The following is a 20,791-nucleotide window of genomic DNA, read 5'->3' on the forward strand; positions in this document are numbered from 1 at the left end:
TTTTACATTTTTATATTTTTTATAACAGGACTTGTTTTTCTGTGGTTGTTTCTGCTAATTTTAACTATGTGTCATAGATTTTGAAAAATTAAGCATAGAAATTAAATTTATTTGAAATTTTTGATGGTGCCAAATTTATTCGCCGACCAAAACTCACTAGTATATCTAGAAACTATAAATATTTGGATAAAGTAAGTTGAATTATTTTTTACTATTTTCACTTTTGGGCTCTATTATGACCCTTTAACAATATTTGCACAACTACATAATTCACACATTACACATATTACTGAAGAATACATATTTCTGAAGAATTTAATTTTTTACTGTCTGTTAGCTGTTTCAAAACTATAAAAACGCTATCGTCGCATTGTCTCTCAAAATTAGCAGTTTTAAATTATTTATGAAACTTTAAAAAAATAATAGTTATTGTAATTTATACTTTCATTGAGAGATCTAATCATTAATAACTATTTCATAATTTTATCAATCTTATTTAAAGAAATAATTTGGTAAAATGGGACGTTGGCGTTTTTATAGTTTGAAACAGCCAGTACAATAGATAGATACTTATTTATTTTGTTTTATTTTATACGTAAAAATAATTGTTAAACAGACATTTTTTAATTTAAGTATGCTTATAGTGAACCTCGGATATAACGAACTCAGAAAACGCATCAATATCAGTTCTGTATTTAGAACTATTTTTATTTAGAATACATTTTTTCTAAATTTTTTTCTTCAGTTTGCACTGGTTTATCAATCACATAGAAAAAAATAGCGCTTCTTCTTATTATTTCAAATTCAAGTGATCGCATGTTATTACAGTTAGCTCTATAAATAACTATTGCTTGTTTAAGTTTAAAAGAAGACTAGACAATGTTGTTAATTATTATTTGTTGCAAATTAAAATTTAACTCTAATCCGGTCTAAAGCACTTCAAGTTAGTGATAGGTGGCATTAGAGCCGTTATAATGCAGGAATCTTTATTTGAAGGTAATTTGTGGGTGGTAATAAAGAACGCTTCATTTGGTTAATGATATATTATCACTCAGCGTCTTTCCATGTAATTTTTAAAAAACATTCCAATTAGCGTAAACACAATAATACAAAATTACACAACAATACTTTAGATTTAACAACAATACTATAAACTCAACGTGTTACGTCACTCAGTCAACTTGCTAGACCCTGCTTATATACATTACAAACTTTTTATAATATAAGCGTCATTTTGTTATACTTAACAACATTTGTATTGGCATTTGATAAAGTAACAGACTCCGTGGTCAGTATAGTGGACAACACGCCAGAGCCTTGAATGAATAAAGATTAACAATAAAAATCCAATATTTGATAAACATTTCGTAACAGCTATTGTGCAATAGTGATAAAAGTGCGTATATGACGGACATAATTTGGTTTTAAAGACACTCAACTAGTACAAGCAGTGAAATGAGCACAAGACATAAAATACCATAGATGCGACAGTCTTTCCACATATTCTAAGCTCTACTTAATTAAAATACAATGCAATTTTATTTACAAGCGCCGGTATATAATCATAAAAAATTTAAAATCGTGTTGATGATCCCTTCAATCACGGGCGAGTTTTTGAAGCAAAAAGTCTGCTGTGCCCTGACATTTGAGTAATTTTTTGATTTCTTTAGGAACATATACACAAAAACAAAACTTCTGACTGGTTACATGCTTACAGTTCGGCGATTATAGCCTCAATTACTGTATCACAATACGCAGAAGTTCAATTAGTTTAACTATTTACAGAAATTCACTAATGCATTGGTGGGCATAACGGTTTTGTCCGAAAACTATCAAACCAAACAACTCAAATCACACCACACTTACCTATTCTAGGGTGCTACAGTTGTATACCTTGTCGACCATCGATATGAAACTGGATGGGTTATATTATAACACTTTCGTGTGATGGTGGCTCAGTACAAAATGACATAACAACTACGATTATATATGTACATTGGTACCCGCAATGTTCTTGCACGTGGAGAACGACAAATCAAAATATTTACTTCAGAAAGTGGTCACAAATAGGGGGAAATGGAATTTTATGTATAGGGTGTTATTTTTAAAACGAGCACTCAATTTTTTTTAACATTTTTAGCACTTACCTCTTTGTAATCCAAAGTTCTTCTTTAAAATATGAAATGGCCGACGTGTTTTTATAACAAATTTAGCTGTGTCTATTTTTTGTTTCAATTGGTTTTTATTAAAATTGCGCAAACTCTGATCTTTTTTTATTCCAGTTTTTCTTTTTCTTTACACATGGTAAAATAAATTAAGTATCTAATTCAAATTTTTCCATTCAATCAAAAAATAGAGTTTTAATAATCTCAAAAAAAAAAAAGATTTTGATGAATTCTGGGCGTTTGATTTCGAAAAACTAGTGGAAATGAAGCAAAATTTGTAAAATTTCTTCGAAAATAGAAAGCCAAAAATTGCAAAATAAGATCTAGAAATCCACGTTATTTACGTACGTCTCTATATTTTCCTTCGGAAATTTGATAGAAGTCGAATTTATGAATTTCTCTAAATAAGGTTGAAAATTTAAAAATTTCATCTAAAATGCTTATTTTCTATGTATTTATAAAAGTTTTGACTGGAAGTTGACTTTGGCTATGAAGAGGCCGGATAATTGAGGCTTCACTGTAGAACTAATTAAAGCGTCAAGTAACTGACTCAGTGGAAAATAATAAGTAAAAACCAGATTTTTTTAGGAATTTGAAAACTTTAGTTAGGTGTCTAAAAAGTGAAAAAAAAGGAACAAGGTAAAATTTAAAATAAATTTTTTATTAATTTCTACAGTAGGAAATACCATGCCATCATTTGAATTTGTAATCAGAGTAGGCGGTTTTCTGTCTTTGTGATTGATAAATGATAAACAAGTGCAAACTGAGAAAAAAAAATCTAATTAATTGTTACCGTTCGAAACCTTATTATTAGACACTTAAGCTTGATTAATTATCACGATTTTATCCGAATTAAGAAGTTGATAAAATCAACTCTAATTATAAATTCACATGATCACATGGTATACTAGTTATTTATTCTACAAGACGATAAAGAGATGGTTTTATTTACGAGTGAAAAGGTTAAGTTCAAGTGTGATGAAGTCACGAGTGGACTTTTTCACGAGTAGATAAACAATCTTTATCGTCGTGTATAATACAATATTTTTTTTAATTTTTAACTCTGCAAATAAATTAATATGTTGGAATTTGATAATTTAATTGACTAAAATAAATTTAAAAATATACCCTTGCGGTTAAAGTGCTATTTTATCTACTCAAGAAAGTTGATAAAGAAATTGTTTAATATCATATGGTGATGAGGAACGACCAACAAAGCTTAAAATAGTCATTTATTTACCGACTATAAATCGGGCACTCAATTGAATTGTTAAATCATCTGTTAAAAGTAATAATCTGACGTTTCGCAGTAAGGATGTTGTCAAAACTACTTTATACAGGAAATTTTGATAGTGTTGAAGTATAACTAAAGTTAGATTAATTTTTAATATATTTTGGCATTTGTTTTCCTTAGCAACCGTTTTAATTGTTGTTCTTTTGTTTCCAATGATGTTGTATTTAATTTATATACAGGGTAATTCAGATGTATCGGACAGTCTCTCGGGTGCTGACAAAAGACTTGTGAATTACTAGTTCTTATGTCAAAAACTTGTTTGAGCCTTTTTTCACGAGATATAGCTCTTCACAGTTAAATTCAGATCATATTTTTTGACTTTAGCTTGCGGGAAAAGACAGCTCTTACAACATTGAACAAATACCTCAACATTTAATGTCTTATGCTGTATAAAACAATTAAAAATTTTTAAAATTTGCCGATACATTAAATTCGACACTAGAGGAAACAAAAAAAAGAAAAGAACTTAAAAAAATTAGCAAAATTAAGTTGCATGAAAAAATCTGACTTCATTTTTGTGCTTAACTGAACGTCTTTTATCACTATATGAGAGTTTGTCCGTCACTTTTGAATCAGCCTGTATTATAATTAGTGATTTTTTTAAACAGAAATCTATCTTTAGTGTTATAAGATGTGACGTTTTCGCAAATAAAAACAAATAAACAACAAAATTTGATCTACAATTCCAAAAACTACAAATCTAACTCTGGCGAGCTACATCTGGTGAAAAAAAGCTCAAACAATTTTATGCCCTAGGAACTTTTAACTCCATTTGATATTCTTTTTCACTACTCAAGAAAAAGTCCAAGACTTTTGAATCACCCTGTAGGAAACAAATTAATAAATTCCATAATATAAACAAAATAAACTAGTTCTTTTTCTGTAAGAATTATTCCCAACTAAAAAAATTATCATTATCAATATTATCATTCATTATCAATATTTTTCATTCAGCTAAAATTGTTAATTTTAGCGTCTTTTGTAAAGCTTATCAACAGTTACACAACTCCTGATATATTGATTAGAGAATTTTTAACTTTCATTTGAGCTACAGACTGATCCAGAAATACTGAGTCTGTTGGCAACACTGGACTTAAATTTTTAAGGATACCAATGGGGTACTCTTCCAGTTAACAACAATTTAACATTCTTGTGGGGTTGTACGTCAAATAATTGTCAAGAGAAATCGAATTCGGTTACAGTGTTGCAAATTACGAGCACAAATACTTTCAAATGTGTTGCCAACAGACTCAGTATTTCTGGATCAGTCTGTATCATAAGTGGGGACAAATCACTTAAATATGCAGAGGGTTGTTTAAATTTCAAAGAGGGTGTTACAGTTTTGAAAAGTCCACCAAAACGTGTCCCTTTGTCTATAAAAATGGATCTCTAGTCCTTCGGGATTTTCAAACTTACATTTTATTTGGCTCGTTTTAAAAAGTCACCGTGTATGAGTATGATTACGCACATTTACAAAGTGTGTCCAAAAAATTGTGAACCTTGGTTATTGATTTTGTGATATTGAAGGTCAATAATGCTGGCACACGCTGTATCTCCGACTATTTTTTGTTGATATATCGGGAGTACGAGAGTTGCGAACGATTGTTTGAGTTAGCAAGCAACACTGGTGAGATATTTGGCAGTTTCGCCACTTCAGTATTGCCAACTGAAACAGTCATGCATGTAGACCCGATGTAAATAAACACTTTGAACAAGACACACTACACTGAGGAGGATTTTTCAGTTGGGACGGCTTGTAATGCTAAACCTTGATACAGGATACACTTAGAGTAAAATTCGTTACATTGTGCGGTTGCAAACCATCTCGAGCTTTCTCCACAAAAGTCTTTACGAGACGGTGCACTCCTCGACGCCGTTATGCGCGTCCCTGATCTGCTGTTTAGTCTTCCTGCTGGCCCTCCGTATGAGGGACCTCGACCTGGGTTTGGCCGTCTCTCTGGCCTCCGATGAGCCGCCCTGTTTGTCCTTTTCGGGGGCTGGACTGGCCGCCCTTCTGGCCCCTTTGCTCGCTGAAACGTACGCGCTGGATCGGCGTTTCAAGCCGCTGGAATCTTCGGTATCTCGAGGAAATATCCTCGAGAGCGTCAGAAACGAACGGAATATTTCCTTGATGTTGATGTCGTCCTTTGCCGAACACTCTAGCACTTTCACTCTGAAACAGTGAAAATTGACTACAACTTAACTGTCTTAACAAAGATATTGGAGGCAATGGAGGAGATTCCAGTTATACGCGGTTATTAGCAAACTTCTCAAGGAGATTATCTCGGGTCCACTTGATGATAACCAGGGCTAATAGAGCAGTTCAATAAGCCTTTCAATCAAAGTATTAGGGATAAGCGTGCATTTTTGGTATAAGTCAATATGGATAAGTTCATTACTGTTCTTTAGATAATTGAAAAATATTTTTTTATCTCAGTTGTAGATAATAACCCCTTGCATATATTATTTTATATATAATGTTTCAGAAAGAGCTACAATACAAATTTATGGTTTTAACTGTGAATTCTAAACAAGTTGAAATTTTATCGCTTTAAAGAGAAAAGTTCAAACTTAAATTTGTACGAATTGTTTAGTATTGCAATTAGAAACGTAGAAAAATTAAGAAATTTGTTAAAAGTTGAATAACTTGAAAAAGTTAAATGGAACACCTTATTTTTTGTTTATTCTTCTCAAAGATTATTAAACTGTGTATCTGAAAACATAAAGTTTCAAATGCCTAAAGTCAATAACTAAAAAGATTGACTTCAAAAGTTAATTTTAGTACACTGTATACAGGGTGACTTTTTTAGGGTCTACATTAGAAATTTTTTAACTTTATGAATATAGCTATATAGCTATATAGCTCAAAATTTTGTATACGATCCAAATCGACCATTCTGAGTTCAAATAAATTGTTTTCAAAATGTTTCAGTTTCCGGAACTACAAAAAATTGACGACAAGTTTGAGATTTTAAATAGTAACTACACATCTTTATTTCATATTTGAATTCACTTTCTCAAGCTGAGTAAAATTTACCCAAGTTGTTGATAGTTATCTGTCATAGTTTTTGACATATATCAATTTTTTGTTGAAATTTTTATTTTTAAGAATTTATACAGGGTGCTCAAAAACTGGTGCACCAACTCAGTGGTACGTTATTGAGAAGCAAGTGCAGATTACGGGAAAAATGTTAAAAAAATTCCTAAAGTCATATTTTGAAAAATCTGGAACTACAAACTTATTGTGTTAGCTTCTTTATTTTCATTATTTTCTTATGTTTTTATGTTTCATACCAGGTAATCATTCCGTAACAAACCGATGAATAATTATTTTTAAATTTACTATCAGATTTTAGCAGTCTTTTAATTCAAAAAAATTAAAATTCATCCAAAAAATCACAATGTGTAGATGTGCCAACACTGGGAATTATTTCCTAGGAAACCGTTTCAAAAATAATTTATTTTTATTGTTGTTCAAATTCTATTGCGATCATGATTGTTAGACACATATCATTTATCCAAAATCCGTTATTTATCAATAACTTTAATACAAAGAATTTTTTTACTATTTCTACCTTTATAAAAACCAGTTCTTTACCACACACCATTGAGTTGGTGCGCCAGTTTTTGAGTACACTGTATATGATATCACAGCCTTTTTTTTGCACTTTATAACCGAAAGTTCAAAAAGTCTTCTAGAATTTTCTAATTGTCAATTGTCAAAATTCATGGCTAGTACGATTTTTTCAAAATGGTTATCAAAAAACTTCTATAACTTTTTTTTTCAAATGGAACGGCGCTTTTTGATTAACGGCAGTCGAAAGAAGATCAATACTTACGCTGACTTTTATCAATACATCCTATACCTATCTCTTACAGTTTTTGAAAAAAATCACAAAAAAACCGATTTTATTTTGTAATTTTCATAGTTAATCCAGTAGACGTTGCAAAATGGTCAACAATTTGCAAACTTCAATATTTTATTCAGTTTTTATCTGGTTCATTGTGGAATAAGGAGTAAAACAATAATATTTAAAAATGGTTTATTATAACTTGGGGAATTAAGTAAAGTAACTCCTGAATGAAAATGATGAACAAATTGGACATTTCTTTTAATTAATAGCACAGTTTTATCGTATTTTTTGGAAAGTTTATTTGATTAAAAATGAAAATAATGAGATAAAATTCAATTTTTTGCAATTATTTAAAAAATATAAGAGATAAATACAGAAGATGTTAATAAAAGTCTGCATAAAAATTGATGTTTTTTTGATCACCATTAAAAAAGCAGGGTCATTTCATTTGAAAAAACTGTTTTATAATCATCTTTTAATCAACATTTTCAAAAAATCATAGTAGCCTTGCAATTTGACAATTGACAATCCTGAAGATTTAAGGAGACTCTTCAAACCTTGGGCAATCAAATGCAAAAAAATATTCACTTATTGCAAAGGATTCACGAGCTCACGGGAATTTCACGGGAATTTCACGGCAATTTAGATACTCGCCATAAATATTAAAATTTTAGTTATTCATAACATTAAACATAATATTAAAGTTATTACCAGCTGAAAATTTAACTTTTTGAGTACTAAAAAATAGTGAATAATTTTTTAATGCCTAAAGTTAAATACAGGAAAAAACTGAATTCACTACAGATATTATTAAAAGGTATAACTCAAATAAAAGGGTTAGAAAGCTATATTGGAAAATTTCAATCTCAATGTTAATAGTGAATTAAAAGTGTTTGAAATTTAGTCAAAATTCTATGGCACGCCACTGAGATAAAATCCTGGAAACAAACAAGGTGAATCTCGACAAAAAAATCTTTGCAAAAAAGACGTTTTGTTATGAAATATCTACCCTTTTTTATAGCCACTTACCAGTACGAGTAGGTAGATAAGCTCAGTGTATCAGTGTGTCTTTTCGGGGTTGGGTGTGAACTTTTGGTACCGTGCTTTTGTGTCGTAAAAATGGTTCAATTTTACAAATGCTGTTAACACCCCCATGCTCAGCACCCGTGGAATCGCTAGACGCAATGATATTTTAATTGGTTGTCTTTAATTCGCGAACGTTTCCATCTGCTGTTTCACGGTACTTTTGGCCCTCTAATTTAAGAGAAGACGACAAGAACTGCATATCTACGTGATAAAAATAATGCGAACGTTGTAACTGCAAGATTTATTCCGACGTGTAATTTAGTGCGAGTGCTTGGTGCAAAAATGTGGTCAAACGCCGAATTTCCCGAACTGCGCAATAGTTACGGCACCTTTTTTTAATGTTAGGTAAGTCCAATCTCAAATTCAAGTTTCCTTTCGTTTTTTTTGTGGGTACTGATATCGCTTCGTATGTACCTGTGCTGATAGTTGCCTGCATGCTATAGGCGTCGTAATTGGGATACCTGAAGGTCATTTTGCCTCACTTGAAACATGCGAAACATTAGCAAACAGTAAACACATGCTGTCTTTTAGACCTTTTAGAAAGACAATAATTTAAAGGACTTCTAGAAGCGGAAATAAAAAAACAGAGTCTTCGATTTAAAATTTTTAAGTTATTCAATTTGCAACAAACACATCTTCATTTTTTATCTTCTTGATTGCAATGAGGTAAAAAAATTGTATCCTTAAAATTTCAACATTCTTTAACGTGGCGGAAGTTCTTCTTTGATTAGTTTCTTGGTTTTTGTGTATTTTTTTAAACAGTTTCCGTTAAAAAAATTAAATTTTTTCAAAAACTAAGCAAATTTGACTAACAACAAATTCCCTTGAAAACAGCAGTGTCTAAAGCTACATCCACGTATTTCTGATACATCCTGTATACGGTGTTAAAAACAAGTTTGTACTGTAGCTAAAACACCCTGTATACTTAAAAATTATTTTAGATATGCAGGGAGTTAGTATCTACAGCTTTAAAAAATAACTTTCTAACACTTAAAGATCAAAAACTGACTTTTGCAATTCGCTAGGACACTCGGTATAAAAACGTTTAGTCAAAGAATTATGTGTTTCATCTAGCGCGAAGAGGTTGTAAAAATAAAAATTAAATGTTTTTCAAAGGTAATTTAAAATTGGTAAAAACTAAAAAAAAGATTTAAATAAAAATTGTAAAGCATAAGAAACATAAAAACTGGGACATCCAACCTTATTTCTAAAATGCCAAATTTAACCGAAGCAAACTGTTTTGTCTTTTACAATAGTCATCCTTGTCCATATCTATGTAATTGCAAAAAATGAAAGTTAATATATTTTTTAATAAATAAAAAAAAACTGAAAATTTATTAACGTTTTATTATATATACAATGTGTTTTTAAATGATTTTCATATAGTCGTTTGTGATTTTTCAATGTAAAATCAGAAATGCCGCTTTATATAATTAATGACAGGCATTTAGACACCGAATATTGACATTCTCCATTTATTAAGTTTCCAAATCAGAAATAAGCTGACAATAAAAGTGTTTTCTTACACAGTGTAACAATCTAGTTGCGTTTTAACGAAATTTTAAATTTTTAGAATTTATTAATTCGCAATTTGTAAATTTCACAACTGACAGTTTTGACAGTTATTGAGAGAGAATTCAATTATACAGAGCATCACATTTTTTTTACATGTAAACCAATTTCAAAGTTAACTATATTCAGTTCACTTTCATAAAAACCATTGTGGTGCAAATAGCGTACTCTTGGCAGTAACTTTTACATAAGTTGTCATGGTAACAGGTTAGTTATTTGCACCACAATGGTTTTTATCAAAGTGAACCAAAAGTAGATAAGAATAATTTAAAAACACATTGTACTTTCTTATCATTCATTTGCTAATGCTAATAATTGTACTTATTTAAAAAATCAAAAAGTGCCGAAATAGAACTAGATTATGAAATCTTAATGCATTGTAATATATTCTTTGACGTGAAATTAACTGATTTTTTGATCGTTTGCCGTTTTTAACGCGTTAAATGTTTGCAAAGGCGGCGACCACACTTCAGAGGAAATACGCTGCGATTTTACCTCGAGCACATTTTAGAGTATTTGTAAATTGCAATAACTTGGTGGGTGTTATAGGCATCGAAATGATTCTTTCATCAAAAACTTATTTGTAGTATTAGCTTCAAACTGGTTGTTTCAAAACTATAAAAACGCCAACGTCGCATTTTCTCTCAAAATTAGCTGTTAAAAATCATGTACTTCAAAAAATTATAGGTAATGTATCTTATACTTTCAATGAGAGGCCATTAATAACTATTTTACAATTTTATCAATCTTATTTAAACAAATAATTTCGTAAAATGCGGTCTTTTTATAGTTTTGAAACAGCTAATATCATTTCGATTCAAGAACGTTTCAAGAAAATGTAATTTATTCGGTTTCTCATTTTCAAAACTTAACACTGTGTAAAAATAATGAAATTTGTAGCATTATCCAGATGAAAAAATTTGTGCAATTTTAGATTTTTGTAAATTTTTTGCTAAAAGGTCTTTTTCATACTGAAGAAGAATTCTAATCCAAAAATGACGATTAGATTCGAATTCAGTTGACAACTCTAAATGACAATCAAGTGTTTTTGATCTTTTTACATTTTAATCGCGATAAACTGTTAATTTGAATAATATAAAAAAACATTTATGTAATTGTTACGTTTTACAATTTTTATTTAAAACATTTTTTTCTTGCTCTTACCAATTTTGTATAAGCTTCAAAAAACACTTTGTTTTCGTTTTTTTTTCAACTCTTTTTGGAGGTTGAAACAAAAAATTCTTAGACTAAACGTTTTTATTATACTTCACAGTCACATATAAAAAGTTCATGCTTTTCTCTATCATTTCGATTGAAAGGCTTATCTGATTGGACAATTAACAAAGATATTGGGGGCAATGAAGGAGAATCCATGTGATTGTTAACTCAAGTGCACAATAAGAGGATTATCTCGAGCTCACTTGATAACTAGGGCTAAAAAGTGATCATTTTCAATCGCTCAGTTCTCGAGGCTGAACACAGGAACACGTCCTAAATTAACAAACTCGTCCATAACAAACCGAATCCCATTACTTGAAGGGTCATGCGTACATAAAAACCTTTATATCCCCTAACCCATCACCCTCATAAACGCAGAATCAGCCGGATTATGCTCCATGTTAATTAATAACAACGGAGTTGCGGTTCGAAATTGACAAACTTTCTCGTGTTTGGTTTGTGAGACCATAATTACGAGCAAACTTCGACTAATTTTCACGAAAAAAAAAACGAGGTCTTTGGGATTAGAGTCGTGTCTTTAACATCGGAGATCAAAGACGAGCTAGGAATGTATAAATAATAAGATTAGAAATTTGTCGAAAAATTTCGTTTGTAACGAGGTGAAGCAACAATGATAGTGTTGACAAAGGGCGAACAACCTCGAGCCATTTTCGGATGAAATCTCCGGTTGTGCGCCACTCTATTTAATTAGATGGAAAGGTAAAAAGCAATTTTCTTGATGACGGGATAAACGGTGCAATAAGACGAAACGGGTTTCTAACTTAATTTTTCGAGAATTTGTCTTATTTGAAATACAATGACATTGTTACACTGCTGAGTTTTTTATTCGATGATACGAAATTGCTTTGAACAATCCTTAAAATTCACAACAAATTAATTGAGGCAACCAATGAAGCACACATCAAAAAAGATAGACCTAAATAACTTTTTTGTATTATTTTTACTTATATCCCACTTCAGTTTATAGTATAATTTTGCACCACCGCATTTGAATTTCTTTAAGTGAAGTAAAATACAAATTAAGAGTTTCTTTGTAAGAAAAGAATTCTATGTTAAATTAAATCCCGGCCACAAATCTTGAGCCAAGAAAACCCACCAGAAACCCTCAATTTGTGTTTCATTTTACTCAAAAAAATGTAGCGTTGTAGCAGAATTCGACTATAAACTGAAGTGGGATATCATAATAATAATTGTAATAAACTTGAAAAATCCTAGAAATGCTGTAAGTGTTTTCAAAATTTTTCGCGTTGTGGAGGAGCGACTGCTAGGTGGCGCTCACGTTTTTTTAGTAATAGTTAAGGGTGAAGACGTCTTATTTAAATTCGCGCAAATTAAGTGCAAAGTGTTGTGAATCAATAATTTATGATCATTTTTGCAAAATGAAGCATGTCCTGTCCACTGAAAGCTATGTTTTTTACGATCTACAATGTGTGCAAAAATGGTTGTTCATCAAGTCACTTATGAAATTTTAACGTAATATGCCACTTAATTTAAATTGTGATTGCTGTCAAAGTGACAGATCCGTCAAAATAATGCAAAAGGGCTTCGAAGCCAGAATTGACAATAACATAAATCGAGGGAATATAAAACACAAATCAGGACAAACCCTACACTTGCAACAACGTTGTCAACAATGCAAAAAAGTGAGTAAAAAATCTAATTCAAAAATTTGACAGAGAAACTATAATAGTCATTTGGACGAAGCGGCACATTGAATTCCATTGTCAACTTGACGAACAAGCATTTTTGAACACATTGTAATTAAATTATTAATTTGATTAAAATGATGGTCCAGTTTATGTTCAATAGTGTCCGTATCCGTGTTAAGAATCAAAATGCAAAATTAACAACACCAATAGTTTAACCAAAATTAAAAATTATTGTAACTAAAAATTAGGGCCATTAACCGTTATATTGGTCATATTGTAAGTTCATTTCCGTGTTTTCACCTTCCCTTAATTATTATGAAGGGGTTAAAGACCCCTTCGATTGGTTTCGAGTGAATTTCGATCACGTGATTTGTGGAGCGGAGCCCGCTTTGATATTACCCCTTTTGCAAGAATTCGCAATCAACTAATGGTTTTGTGTTTTTTGAACACAAAGTGTTGTGCTAAATGAGAATAAATTGATTTTTATAATTAATTGATGAAATGATGATCTATGACTTCTATGAGTTAAAGTCCGATATTTATTTCAAGAGAAATAAAAATTTCAGCAAAATCATTCGTGGTAGTTTAAAATAAAAAAGTTGATATTTGGATTATAGATTTATTTGAAAGAAATTAGCAAAAAATCGTGAAAAAAATTGACGAAATACAAAATAATTATGAATGAGGCAAAAAACAATTAAAAATAAGGGTGTTTCTCAGTTTAGTTGCATCGAATGAGACCGAACAAGTTGAAAAATCGATAATTTTGAAATTAAAACGTCGAAGATAAATTTAAAAATCCCATTAAATTTGAAATAAAAAAAACGAATCTTTATTAACGTCATTACGAGTAGGTTCCTATACAGGGTGTATCAGAAATGTATCTTTTAATGTTAACAGATAACAGAGCCTAACAAATAAAACATCTTTTCTATTTGTAATTTTTCAATAAAATTTTTCTTTAAAAAAACAAATTTACTTAAAAGTCGGAAAAGATAGTAAACATACTGAAACGTCTGTGGGTACTAAAGTAAAAGAGCCGAACCATTTTCGTTGTGGTAGGAACAGACATTTTAAACAATTTAAAACAACAATAAAAATAAAAACACTGAATATAATAAATAAGAATTTTGCGAAACATTATAGAGAAAAGTTGTTGTATTTTACGAATTTTACTACATGGTAAAATTAATACACGTATTTCTGATACACCTTGTATATTTTTTAATTGGAACCAATACATTTTTGTTTTCTTCCAGAGAAAGTTTCAGAGTTACTGACCTTCTTATTTATATTTGATATAACAATTCGTTATAAAAAGTGTTAATTCTACTGGTATTTGGTTGGAAATTCAATTTAAATTATTAAAATTTTCAAATTCTATTGTATCTAGGCAGATGAGGAGGACGATTTAAGTAGAAATGAGCATTAAGTTTAGTAATTTTTTATATCTTAAATATGAATGTGCAAAATTTGTCCGAAAAGTCACATTTGGTCAAAAATGCATAATTTTGTGATTTCGCAATTTTGTTTATCACTCTTTGGCTACAACACGATTGTTTAGCGTATTTCCTTAAAAACAAAACAATTTTTACATTTACAAATGTTTAAGCACATTTTTTAGGTACAAGTTGCTGTTTTTTAGCGATTTTTTTGCCAAACCAACCAAAAATTTACTAAAGCGGGTCAAAAAAAGTGTTTTGATACATATTTTAGAAATCCAAATAGATAAAATTAAAAATTTGTTACTGTTGATAATCTTTTTACTTATTGATTTCAATCTGGTTCTAATTGTTTTTCCCTGATATTCATTCTGTTTATGGTCTGTAACGTAGAGTTTAAATATTCTACTCAAAAACGGTGAGTTATATCGAAACCATGCAGTTGACAGTTTTTGTGTGTAAAACTATGGAATTTAAGATTTTATTATTGAAAGTGTTAAAAACCTAAAGCCCAAATAGTCAGGTTTCTTTTTATCCTAGCCCCCAGGCTAGAAGGCCCCTGATTAAAAATTTCCACATTTGATTCCGTAATTCAGGTTACGTGTATAATAGTTATCAGTTAAAGCAAATTTTGTAATTTTATCTGTTATGGTTATGCAATATTGAGGAAAATGCACTTTCACAGAGTGTAGCTCCCTCACGAGGTATTTTTTGAAACAATATAAAAAAACTCTTCACTTAAAATTAAATATTTTATCGCCTTTTTAAATTTGTAACAATAAAAACGGAACACCCTGAATACGACTGCTCCAAATTCGACCGAAATGTTACTAAGAAAATCAAATATTACATTATATTTCGATCATATTTTTAATATTTTGAATTAAAACATAATTGTTTAGAGACTTCTTAAAAAAATAAATTTACTATTGTTATTGTTACTATTATTATTATTAAAAACTATACAGAAAATAACAAAAATTCAGTAATTTTTCAAGCGCTTTATGCACAATTTCGACTTAAAAAACGCAGTTTTCCACATTTGATTCCGTAATTCAGGTTATGTATATAATAGTTATCAGTTAAATCAAATTTTGTAATTTTATCTGTTATGGTTATGTAATATTGAGGAAAATGCACTTTCACAGAGTGTAGCTCCCTCACGAGGTATTTTTTTTGAAACAATATAAAAAAACTCGTCACTTAAAATTAAATGTTTTATCGCCTTTTTAAATTTGTAACAATAAAAACGGAACACCCTGAATACGACTGCGCCAAATTCGACCAAAATGTCCCAAGAAGATCAAATATTACATTATATTTCGATCATCTTTTTAATATTTTGAATCAAAACATAATTGTTTAGAGACTTCTTCAAAAAATAAATTTACTATTGTTATTGTTATTATTATTATTATTATTATTATTATTATTAAAAACTATACAGAAAATAACAAAAAATCAGCATTTTTCCAAGCGCTTTATGCACATGTTCGACTTAAAAAACGCAGTTTTTTTTTGGAAAACAAATTCCAACTGAGCTACAAATACATCTAGTTTGGTGGATCATACACTTTTCGTTTTTGCTTTTTGTGGACACATTTGTAGGTACTCGTTACGACACTCGCCACCGGCTCGTCCCATAATTTTCTTACTCATGTTTTAATAGCCTTCTACAGATCGGTGCTCAAATTCTATTAATTATTTGGTAGTTTTTTGAAAATAATCACATGTTAGAAACACTTATTTACCATTTATTTATTTATTTGGTCTTTATTTGGACACAGTTTAGTCGGGGCTTAACCCCCAACTTAGCTTTGAACAAAAGTCGATCAAAAACAAAATACAAGAAGAATAAAAATAAGTGATAAGATAAAATAAGTGCTGACCTACATGTAAACAAAACACACCACGATGTCATTCTTTTTTCTTTCTTTCTTTACCATCTAATAAACAAAACAAAAAAAAAAAACAAACGAAATGGAGAAAAGTAAGTAAAATGAACAAGAATTTCTTGATGATAAATTTTATTACGTGATTTTTTAATCTTTATGTGCTCTATGCCTACTTGAAGTTATGAGAGACAAGAACTTTTTCGCGAAAACTGTTTAAAGAAAGCAATTTGAACTACGTTCATAATTTAATGCAATCAGAAGTTGCATTATAATTTATAATATAACTAAAAGATCATTAAAACATAGTTGAATGAATATTTTTTCAACTAACCTCAGCTTGGGCAACTCGCAGTAGACCCATTCGGACACATCCTCGATCCTGACCTCCCTGTGCGTGGACGTCAAGTCCAGCTTATTCCCGGCCACCACGATGGGTATTTCCTGGTAGTCTCCCCTCTGTTCCCTAATCTCCTCGAAACACTGCTTGATGCAGTCAAACGACGGCGCCGACGTCACAGCATACACCAGGAGAAACGCGTGAGCTGTGGCGATACACAGCCTCCTCATCGCCGGGAATTGCATATCTCCGGCCGTGTCCAGGATATCCACTTTGAGCGTCATGTGGCCGAGGTCGTACTCGCGGTTGTAGAGGTCCTCGATGGTACTGCGGTACTTGTCCGAGTAGGTGTTCATCAGGAAGCGCTTGATGATGCAGCTTTTGCCGACGCCGGCTCCGCCGAGGATCACCAGGCGGATGCGCTCGTAGTCGGACATGGTCGTGCCGTTGTTGTTCATTGGGGGTGGAGCCGAGGGGTGGCGCTTATTCCTTCATTTCAGCATGTTGGAGGGTGGAAATGTGGTGGATGGTCTACAGGAGAGGCATCTGGTCCCTAAAATTACAATTTTTTTTTAAATTTCCAAATAGTTTGGAAAGTAAAATATTGGGGGAGGGTTTTCCACTACCTCTTTTTTTGTACAAGTATTTCGACAATACTGGGTGTTTAAAAACTCGAACACCAACTCAATGATACGTTTTTGAGAAGCAAGTGTAGATTACTCTTGAAAACATTCCTAAACTCACATTTAAAAAAATCTAAAGATACAAACTTAATTTGTTAATTTCTTTTGTTTTTATTATAAGTATAAATTATAAGCATAAATTCAAATGATCTCATGGTACAGTGATGAATACTTATTTTTAAATTTATCATCAGTCTTTACAAGTTTTTTGAATTAAAAGAAAATCATCAAAAAATCAAAATGTGTAGATGTGCCAACACTTTGTTATTATTTCCAAGGAAAGTATTTCAAAAACATTGCCTCATTTTTATTGTTGATCAACTTCTAATGCAATCACGATTGCTATGCAATGCTGCCACATAACCATTTGATTATCTAAAATATTTTTAAATAGTGGTGTTCGGATATAGAGGTGGTTTCATATCTGGTGGCGAACTGACAGTGATGTAAAAGTCTCTTGAAATGCACTCACTGCGTTAAGATAATGAAATACATGGGCGTGCATTTTTTTCGCTAAAATTTACTTAATTGTCATTTTAACATTAATAAATTTTGAGGACAAAAATACATAGAAAATTACTATTGTTAATAATTTGTTCATTATTCTTCATCTTACGTCTCTCATTATAATTTTTAAAGACTATCAGTGAAAAAATTCTAACCTAAAATTCACACACTTCACTAATTTATTGGTTTCTTGAGCCCAACATGTGTTTGTTGGGATCCATTACTTATAGTCTTTAATTATTTAACTGTTTTTCATAACACTTCGTAATCAAATTTTAAATCTTTTTCACTTTTTATCCACTTTCAAGTTCCAACAATAAACACTTTATACCCCGAAAAACCACAGAATCAAAGTCAAAGCTAGTATTTACCACCACGTACTTTTAAAGTGATTCTTTCTAATGTAAGTAATTAACACTATACACGCAAAATTGTTGAACAATTCATTAAATGTCAGTTAAATGTGGAATTACGAAAATTTCTTTACTGTTTTCGACATAGTTCAAAAGTCATCACCAGAGGGCGTCTAGTTAATTTTATTTCCGAATAGTAAACATATGTTAAATGCCTAAATTCAGTCATTTTTGACAATGTCAGTTCGCCACCAGATTTGGAATAAGCTATAACAAACTCAGGAAATGCATCTATATCTGTTTATTATATCCGAGGTCTATAAGTGGTAAATTAAGATTTAGCAGTTATTTTTACTTCACATATGGGATAAGAAGAAATCAATTAGTATCTATTGTAAAAAAAAATATGACATCGTTGCTTAACATTATGAAGGACTGACTAGAACTTAGGAGACTAAACGAAATACAAGATCGCAGGATTTTCTGAAGCCAAAAAAAAATAGTACGGCATAGTAAAATGAGGGCGCTTCGAGTGTTATACCGTCTCGGTGTCAAATGGTTTTAAATTAATTGAAATTCAACCAGTTTACTAATTACTTGGAAAAAAATGCAGAAATGTTGAGCTTTGCATTCTCAACAGACTGAGAAAAACTGAGGACTAAAATTTTCATGAGAAACATGAGAAAAAAATTATTTAAAATTTAAAATTTTCGCTTCGACCCGTATTTTTCAAAATGCTGCGAATACGGTTAAAGATACAAGAAAAATGTTCAGAAGAAAGTAGTAGAGAATTAAATTTTCTTTAAAAAAAACAGCAAGACTGTATCTTTGTCTTTCACGGTTTAGGCTTTAAAGACGTTCAGAGACGCTCAAGCCACTGATTTACTTCATTTTGTCGGTGGTCAAGTATGGGAAATTGAATTTATACCCAAACCGTTGAAGATAGAAATATGGTGTCGTGGAATTTTTTGTAGCAAATTTAATTCTCTATAACCTAATTCCTGACACTTTTTTATATTTTCAACCGTATTCGCAGTGTTTTAATAAATAGACGACGGTGCCCAAAAAATTATCGCTTAGAATTATCAATTTGCGTTCCACCTTATATTTTTGCAAACGCAGCGCATTCGGTTGAAGATGCAAAAAAGTGAAAGAAACGAGGTTGTAGAAAAAAGTCCGCGACATCATATTTCTATCTTCAACGGTTTAGGTATAAATTCACTTTCCAATACTTGACCACCGACAAAATGAAGGAAATCCATTGTTGGAGCGTCTTTGATTGATTTTGGAGACTAAATGGTTGATATTAGGAATATGATCTCGCGGATTTTTTAAAGGAAATTTAATTCTCTACAACTTTCCTTTGAACATTTTTCTTGAATCTGTAACTGTATTCGCATCGTTTTAAAAAATATGGAGCAGAGTGCAAATTGGTAAAACTTTGATTTTTTTTTAAATATAGTTTTAGATATAGTTATTTTAGATATTTTTATCACATATTATTAAAAATTGGATGCTCTATCTGCCTGTATTTTCTTATTCGCCTTGTGCTAACCGTTATTTAATTACAACTATTTTTATAAATTTATTGCTCTGAAAATTTAGACGGTAATGGAACAACTGCGCCTCTGGCGACATTAACGGAACTATAGATTTTAGATATCCGTACTTAACAGTAATATGTATATTGAGTAAATTATAATTATAGTTGTGCAAATGTTGTTAAAGGGTGATAGTAGAGCTCAAAAATGAAAATAGTGAAAAATCACTCAACTTGCTTTATCCGAATTCTTGTAGTTTCTGAAATATAGAGAGTTTTGGTCGGCGAATAAATTTGGCACCATCAAAAATTTTAAACAAATCTAATTTCAGAGCTCAGTTCTTAAAATCATTTATAATGAGTTGAAATTAGCAGAAACAGTCACAGAAAAACAAGTCCCGTCATAAAAAATACCACCGAATTAATCACCGAATTAATCATGTAAACTTTGGAAAAAATTACTCAAAAGACCCAAATCTAGTTGATATTCCGTTTTTTAACGAAGTTTTTGATGCAGAAATCTCAAAAAGTAGTAATAAAGTATTAAAAGTTATTTTGACATTTTTGAAATCTACTATCATAAAATATTTGCACAAATATCAAATTTACACAGTAATTAATTAAGTAATTAAGTTTAAAAACACACGTTTTCAAAAATTCGTTAATATTCAGTTAATAATCCAATAATTTGTTCAAAAGCTATTACTTCTTTTGCTGCTGTTTTTAGTATAATATTTCTCAAAATTTCGTGAAAAGTTTGTTATAAACGAAAAATTCCATCACATTTTAAGTCATATCTGGTCATATCAAAAATTACGTTGTCAAATCTAGATCATTATATCCGGAAGTTAAGTCAAGTTATTAAGCGTGTTCGCTATAACCGGAAAAAAATAAATTGAGCTTTTTCGGTGCTTCAAAAATACAGTGTGTTCAAAAACTATTCATCAAGTTCATCAAGTCGAATTTAAATTTCATTTGTCACTTCGTTAAAATGGCTATTGTACTTTCTGAGTAATTTCATCTCTGCCAAATCTTTGAATTAGTTTTTTTACTCACTTTTTTGAAATTTTCTGAAAATTTGTTTTAAGTGTAGGGTTTGTCTTGATTTGTGCTTTATATCTTCGTGTTTATCATTGTCGTGTTTCGTTTTTAGATTCGAAGTCTTTTTGCATTAT

At 30.7% G+C, this 20,791-nt stretch overlaps 2 protein-coding genes across 2 annotated transcripts in view; one reads left to right on the forward strand and one right to left on the reverse strand.

Moving 5' to 3' along the window:
* Positions 1 to 1,028: 1,028 nt before the first annotated feature.
* LOC656001 (uncharacterized protein) overlaps positions 1,029 to 20,791 on the reverse strand; it is a 73,790-nt gene continuing 54,027 nt past the window's right edge. The window contains exons 2-3 of the mRNA XM_962558.5: positions 16,528 to 17,086; positions 1,029 to 5,632 (exon numbers count right to left, since the gene is read on the reverse strand). Coding sequence (XP_967651.3) covers positions 5,308 to 5,632; positions 16,528 to 16,991 — 789 coding nt within the window. The 5' untranslated portion in view covers positions 16,992 to 17,086 and the 3' untranslated portion in view covers positions 1,029 to 5,307. The remainder of the gene's footprint in view (positions 5,633 to 16,527; positions 17,087 to 20,791) is intronic.
* The window catches only part of robo1 (roundabout 1), a 476,471-nt gene continuing 464,072 nt past the window's right edge, over positions 8,393 to 20,791 (forward strand). The window contains exon 1 of the mRNA XM_064359787.1: positions 8,393 to 8,744. Coding sequence (XP_064215857.1) covers positions 8,738 to 8,744 — 7 coding nt within the window. The 5' untranslated portion in view covers positions 8,393 to 8,737. The remainder of the gene's footprint in view (positions 8,745 to 20,791) is intronic.

The sequence above is a fragment of the Tribolium castaneum genome, chromosome 1 (assembly GCF_031307605.1).
Source record: "Tribolium castaneum strain GA2 chromosome 1, icTriCast1.1, whole genome shotgun sequence".
NCBI classification, from domain to species: Eukaryota; Metazoa; Arthropoda; class Insecta; order Coleoptera; family Tenebrionidae; genus Tribolium; species Tribolium castaneum.